The sequence below is a fragment of the Olea europaea genome, chromosome 7, assembly GCF_002742605.1.
Source record: "Olea europaea var. sylvestris chromosome 7, O_europaea_v1, whole genome shotgun sequence".
In the NCBI taxonomy this organism is placed as follows: domain Eukaryota; kingdom Viridiplantae; phylum Streptophyta; class Magnoliopsida; order Lamiales; family Oleaceae; genus Olea; species Olea europaea.
The window spans coordinates 16,442,882-16,450,280 of NC_036243.1; the positions used below are offsets into that span (position 1 = coordinate 16,442,882).

At 34.2% G+C, this 7,399-nt stretch overlaps 1 protein-coding gene across 1 annotated transcript; it reads left to right on the forward strand.

Moving 5' to 3' along the window:
- The first annotated feature begins 864 nt into the window (after window positions 1-864).
- LOC111397164 (glutamine synthetase cytosolic isozyme 2-like) lies at window positions 865-4,812 on the forward strand. Its single transcript, XM_023023925.1, has 12 exons — window positions 865-1,007; window positions 1,941-1,980; window positions 2,254-2,357; window positions 2,451-2,499; window positions 2,608-2,714; window positions 2,857-2,944; window positions 3,108-3,236; window positions 3,337-3,411; window positions 3,516-3,569; window positions 3,706-3,743; window positions 3,832-3,991; window positions 4,405-4,812. Exons 1-12 carry the CDS (start codon window positions 934-936, stop codon window positions 4,555-4,557), a joined length of 1,071 nt encoding a protein of 356 aa, XP_022879693.1. The 5' UTR covers window positions 865-933; the 3' UTR covers window positions 4,558-4,812.
- Window positions 4,813-7,399: the final 2,587 nt, after the last annotated feature.

The window sequence follows — 7,399 nt, forward strand, 5'->3', positions numbered from 1 at the left end:
TAAAACACCTCGCTTAAGTTAGATAATTAAACATATTTAATTCTAATTTTGAAACGCCAGATGAGACGGGACGGGGCGGGACAGGGTGGGGTTTGGACGGAATGAGATGTAGATTTTAATTAATACCAAACATGACTTTTAATTACCTTTTTCTCATTTTAAGCTTCTTAAATATGCCCACCTACCACTCTTCTATTATAATATAATACCTACCACTTTTTTTTTTTTTTTTTTTTTTTTTTTTTTTTTTTTTTTTTTTTAAGGGGGTGTTTTATTTTTTATTTTTTTTAACGAGGTGTTCCAGCTTACGCCAGACTATATCCTCGTCCCTGAACTTCCGGCCTCCCAGCAGCTCAGGGAGGTAAATCGCGGGATGTGCCCAAATTGACCAGGGTTCAAACAACCTTTATACTCCTGGCCTCAAGGGAGCCTCATCCATGGTTATTACATCACCAAGGTGCTCCAACCCTTCCTCTGATTATTACAACACTCAGCTGCTCCAATCAGGAATCGAACTCCTCACGCTGGGGTTTCGAGCCCCGCACTATCCTTCCTTTGCTAACTTGGATGTGCCCTGGGGCACATACTACTCTTCTAATATTATGTACGGATGATGAGGGCTGAGTTTACCCGGTGAAATGGTAATCTGACCTTGTAACACGAGAATCCTTACAAGAATCTCTTTAGAATGAACGAACAAGCCACTTGCATTCAATTTCTGTATTTTCTTTATTTTTTAAAAAATAAAAAGCTCCAGCCAGGGTTGAGTTTTTAATTATTTTCATAAAATTTATACGTAATAATTTTGCGAACTTTTATGTCATCAACCCTTGAAACCATCGCTATAAGAACCCTCCGTCTCTCCCGTAACTGCACGCAATACAATCATTGTTACATAAACAGAGAGATATATAGAGAGAGAGGCTTGAAAAAATGGCGCTGCTTACTGATCTCATCAACCTTAATCTCTCCGACAGCACAAAGAAGGTGATTGCTGAGTATATATGGTGAGTTCGCCTTCATTGCGTTAAGGGATTGTGTTGCTCTGTTTTTACTGTATATGTACTCTGTTTTTTTCTTTTCTTTCAAGACTTTTTTGGTTTGAAGTTTTAGATTTTATTTTTCATTCTCTCCGATTTGAATCCCTTTTTCTTGATGTTGAGATCTAGTGCTGTTTAAAAAATCAGCCTGATTTTGATTATTTTTTATCTTCTGTTTTATTGATATACGAAATTGTTAATTGTTAATGTTTGTTTGAGAGATTTTAACAGATTTTTGGACATTTGTGGTATTTTTTGGTGCTTTTCTCTCATCTGATAAACCAAACGTACCGAAAGATCTTACTTGTATTTCATTAGATTCACTTGTCGAAACTTTGTACTTTTGTTTTTTGTTTTATTATTTATGATCTACCAAGTGGTTGAGAGTTGAGAGAGACAGATCTGATATGTGGAAAGATCTAGTTTTCCTCTTTTATTGTTGTAATAATATTTCCTTAATCGTCTCGATAATTAGACGTTTAAGAGATTAAATTTAGTTAAGGTTTCAGATTATAATTGTCAACAATTTGCCTGTGAATTGATTCTATGTTGGTCTATTAATGGGGTTTTGATTGTTCCATTAGAATTGATATCCATTGTAGTATACTTATTGCTGTACCTCGATATGTTGTACCTCATTATTGGTTAATATTCTCGACTGGTTTTCAGTTGTTATGAACAAACTGACGGCCAGAAAGTGATTTATGTAGCCGACCCAATATTACGAATAAGCCGATTGACTGATTTTATCGCCCAAACTCTCACGTGGATTTGTAGTTTTGCAGATTGAACAAAGAGAGAGATACTATAATATATGCCCTATTCGACAGATTTGTTTTATTGCCTACTTACACATTCTATGGGACTGATTCCTTATGTTTGTGTGAATGAATTTAACAGGATAGGTGGATCTGGTATGGATCTAAGAAGCAAAGCAAGGGTAAACAATTTTCTTGCAAAAATAATTAATTTCTGGTTAATATTTACACAATCATGCTATATGTGCAATGATGGTTGGCAATGTTTATTGACAATCATCATCACATTCATCCATTTCAAAAAAATTTAAAAACAATTTTTTGAATTAACTGTCTAGATTTTGCCACATCAAACTTTGTCAAGGAACATTGTCGACTATAATTGTACAAGTAGATTAATTCATATTTACGAATGTGTTCCAAGATTGCTGACTACACCTTTTGGTTTATAACAGACTCTTTCGGGACCTGTGAACGATCCCTCAAAGCTTCCGAAGTGGAATTATGATGGATCAAGCACAGGCCAGGCTCCCGGAGAAGACAGTGAAGTTATCCTATAGTAAGTTTTTTCTTTTTTTCGTTCGATCTTTATGTTTGGGTGGAAATATGTGGGTTTTTTACCTTTTATTCATTCTATTCCTGCTTGTAACAGTCCTCAAGCGATTTTCAAAGATCCATTCAGGAGAGGAAATAATATATTGGTAAGTTTCTTCTTACTATCATCGGTTACACGTTTATTTATGTTGGTTTTTAATTTGACTAGCTTATACGTTTAGAATCATGCCTAATTCGACTATTCTCTATATTAGGTCATGTGTGATGCTTATACTCCGGGTGGTGAGCCTATTCCGACAAACAAGCGGTACAATGCAGCCAAGATTTTTAGCCATCCTGATGTTGCTGCTGAAGAAACATGGTATTAACTATTGAGAGTTCAATCGTGATTAGAGTTTTTCTATTTATTTGATTAGAAATCGTTGCGTAATTTATATATGCTGATTTTATTCTTTAAATCTCCTGATTGACTTGTGTATTGAAATTTATTATTTGCATTAAAGGTACGGTATTGAGCAAGAGTACACCCTTTTGCAAAAGGATGTTAAGTGGCCCATTGGATGGCCCAAGGGAGGTTATCCCGGCCCTCAGGTATGCAATAATGGATATGACTAAACTAATAGTACAATTAACAAAAACTTTTAGCTTTTTATTTTCTTTCTTAATTGTGTCAAGACTGTCAAGTGCTATCTGAATAAGCCACCAATGTCTTGTGTATATCCCATTTAATGGTGAACTCTTCTTTTATGTGTAGGGTCCATACTACTGTGGTATTGGAGCTGACAAAGCCTTCGGACGTGACGTTGTGGATGCACATTACAAGGCTTGCCTTTATGCAGGAATCAACATAAGCGGCATCAATGGAGAAGTGATGCCTGGCCAGGTAAAATTGACCCGTCGATTTTTTCTTGATAAGGAACTTATTTTGGTCTTTTCCATAAATTTTAATTTGAAATTTGTGTTTCCATTCACCTCCTATACAGTGGGAGTTCCAAGTTGGACCTTCTGTTGGCATCTCGGCTGGTGATGAGTTGTGGGTTGCTCGTTACATCCTCGAGGTATTCTGACATACCTTGTTGTAAACATCCCTTATTATTATTATTATTATTTTGTATTTATTGACGAGCGATGTTATCTAAATTCTTTATTTGCTGGTTAACAGAGGATCACTGAGATTGCTGGGGTGGTGGTATCATTTGATCCCAAGCCAATTGAGGTAAAATTTTCAATTTGAATTTTGCTGTATTCCTCTGCTACACGAGCTTAAAGTTTACATTTGAAATGAAAAAATATTAGTCATGTTATGGAGGAACTTGATTGTTTTGACTTGTGATGTTTTTATTTATTAACAGGGTGACTGGAACGGAGCTGGCGCCCACACAAACTACAGGTAATATTTTGTTAACTTTTAAATGATACAGGAACTGCGTTTTTTATTGGAACCCTCGTCTGAACTCTTGGCTATTTTATTCGTTTAGCACCAAGTCTATGAGGAAAGAAGGCGGATATGAAATCATTAAGAAAGCTATTGAAAAGCTTGGACATAGGCACAAAGAACATATTGCTGCATATGGTGAAGGCAATGAGCGCCGTCTCACTGGAAAACATGAAACTGCCAATATCAACACCTTCAAATGGGTAAATAACTATTTTGTCTCTTCTTAGGTGCTATGGGAGAAACTAGTTACTTAAAAGCAGCTTTTACATATTCCAAGCTTAGCCAAACATGTTGAAGTTCTTGTTAATTCAATCAATAAGACGTGAAGAAATATTAGAATATTTACAAGAAGAAAGATTAAGAGCATGTTTGGCTAAGCTTAGACAAAGAAAAATTTACTTTTGTTTTCTGTTATGTTTGGATAACTTATTTGTTTCTTTCTTGCTTTTATGTACTATAAGTTACTATCTTGAAATTAACTCCTACGAGTCTTGTTCACTATAAATTTTGAAGTCGGTTACATGAATCCTTTTACTCTACTTTTAAATTATAATGTGGGATCCTTAAGAAACGCAGAATGACAATGATATATTTTGGCACGGTTTTTGGACAGGGGGTTGCGAACCGTGGTGCATCCATCCGTGTTGGTCGGGACACCGAGAAAGAAGGCAAGGGATACTTCGAGGACAGGAGGCCCGCTTCTAATATGGACCCGTACATTGTAACCTCAATGATTGCAGAAACGACTATCCTCGGGAAGCAGTGAGGAGCTCATTTTACAAAACCCGGTGGACGACATTGTTGTTTACGAGTCGGACATTATAAGGGGGAATTTTATTACAAAATAACCCTTTCATCTGTTTTCTATAGGGTAGTTTGTCTCGCTATTATTTGCTGGTCTCTATTGCTATTTGACTCTGTATTGCAGTCTGCAAGATTTGAGTTCATTGCTATTTGTATTTTTCACCTTTATGATAACACATTAATAACAATTTGAAGGGTTGTTTTTCAGTGTTGGAATCTGAAATTTATTAGCTACTGCCTCTTTATTTCGTTTTTCTCCCCGAAATATGGATTTTATTCAAAAACATTTCTACTACTATTTCTTCATAAAGACCAGGTGATTTAGGATCTGTTTGACGGGACTTTTGTTTTCGTTTCTTATAGAAGAGTTCCAAATGAAGTTCAGACAAAGTACTTTTAGAAGATTATTCATATATATTCAAAAGTAATTTCTTAATTTCAAAAGCAATTTTTTACTTTTCAAAAGGCTTGTCCAAGGGGCTTCTAGACCATTTTGTTGAGTTTGTTGAAGTAGAGACTCAACTATTTGTTGGATTTTTAAGCTTTGGATACAAAGAGTTCAACATTGTTACATTACCAAAGCAATTTTGTTGATGAAAGAATCATCTTGTAATGAAATCGAGGAACTTGCTGAAATTAGACATGAATAGATTACTCGTACCTTATATTTTTCTTATTTCTATAAAAGTTCTTGTATTCGAGGCAACATGTATAGCTACACAAATTCGAGCAAGAAATGACCTTTGTCGAGGAAGATGCTCTATAGCCGGCACTACCACTTTCTTTCATTCAACATTGAAGCATGTGAATCGTAATGACGTCATTCGAGAAATACTTCTCATTTCTTGGTTTTTTGAAGATTATTATTTGTAAGTAAGAAAAAAAATGTAAATTGTATGTAAATTGTAAAGTGAGTGTTTGTTCTTAAAACTTACAGCTGGCTTATTTTATGACATAGTTGTTCATGTTTACTTTAAGGCTAGGTAAACCTCACTTATAAGTAAAGTTTGAGAAAAATATATGTTAAACTTATGAGTAAATTTATTTGTAGAAAAGAAATTTATGTTGACAATCAAAAATTATTAAAATAAGCAACTTTCGAAGTTTAGTGAAATCACTCATTGTAAGCGGGGTTGGCCAGCCTTAAAAAGTTTGCTTGTAAGTACATGTATTTTAGAATAATTAATTCTTTTTATTTGTAGATATTAAAAATAAGTAACTTTAAATTTTGACAATAAAGTGAAAGCTACTTTAAAAAATAATGCTGTTTTTCATTTAAATAAAGTAACATTCATATGTGTGGATTCCATGGAAACAAGATGAGTAATTTTTACTTTACTTAAGATTAGCCAAACATGCTTGTCCTTTAGCAATTATTGGCAGCTTAGTTATGTCAAGAATCAGGTGATACCCAATTTTTATATTTCTACTTATTTTAGGCAAATCAAAATTTAACCCAATTCACTCTATCCCCGTGTTCGTATAGAAGCTGAAATCGTGAATAGAATTGTACCAGAATTATTTTGAAAATCCTTCTTTGTAATTAGCGTCGTGATCGACCGGAGAATCAGTGGAAACAAGCAGCTTCGCTGGAAAATCCAGGTTTTTGTATCTGTTCTCTTACTTTTCAGTTTCCCACATTGTTCACCGTCTGTCAGAAATTCTTCACCTTCCACCATTCACATTTTCAGTAATTACTGTATATAAATTTCGTATTTTCAGTAATTACAATTTCAATAATCTATTAACTAGTTGTATGATTTGCCCTTTTATGTGTTATTTATGTTTTGATGAATATTACTTATATGTATGCTTTTCTTTTAATAAAAATTGAATAGTGGTGTGATTGGATGTGATTATATAATATCATAGATTAATTGTAATTTAAACAAGACAATTATGATATTGGAATGGTTTGAGTTGTTTATGATTTAAAATTAAGCTTATGCACGGTAACATGACTTTGCTAAAATGATGTTTCTTGAATTGTGTGAAGAAGAAATTTCCAAAGGAAATCAGCCTCCAACGTACTCGTCGAAGGATGACCGAGATAATTTAGTTAGGATATTTAGTTAAGATCATGACAGGATGGAGCTATAACAAGTAACAAATGAGAATTCTGAATAGAGAATTGTATTACAGAACAAACCTATTATCTATTTTCTATAGGGTAATTTGTCTTTCTATCATTTGCTGTTATCTATCATTATTTGCTTTCGTATCTCAGCCTGCAAGGTGGAGTTTGTTGCTTTTTGTGATTTTGCACCTGTTCACTGGCACACTTATTAATAACAATAAGGGATTGGTTTTCAATGTTGGAAAATGCGGTTTATTATCAAGTGTTTGATGCTTTGGCTCTGTGATAATCCTCAGTTTCTGCATTTCTCCCATAAAATTGATTTTATTCAACAACTTAATCGAAGCACGGTTGGGTTTTCAAAAATCTTAACTGAACAAGATTTTAAACCAAGAGACTTTTACTGATTTTCAAAATCACTCTTGGTTGTTGAAGAGAACTAGGGAGATGAGGAGATTGAGAGGGTGCAGACAATGCCTCCAATTTCTCCTCCCTTCTTTTGTACTATATAATTCTTTTCTTCGTGGGATTATTTTTAACTAGAAGAATTATATCATGGACTTCTATGTATCCCTAGTAAAAAGACCTTCGTCTGTTTCTGCTATTATTACCTTGTATTGCTTGATGAGTTGGTTGAGTTAAATACTAGACTATTTTGTCAAGTTGCTAAGTTTTGACTAGGAAAACCTTGACGGTACTCCTAGAAATTTACATAACGTGTAGCATT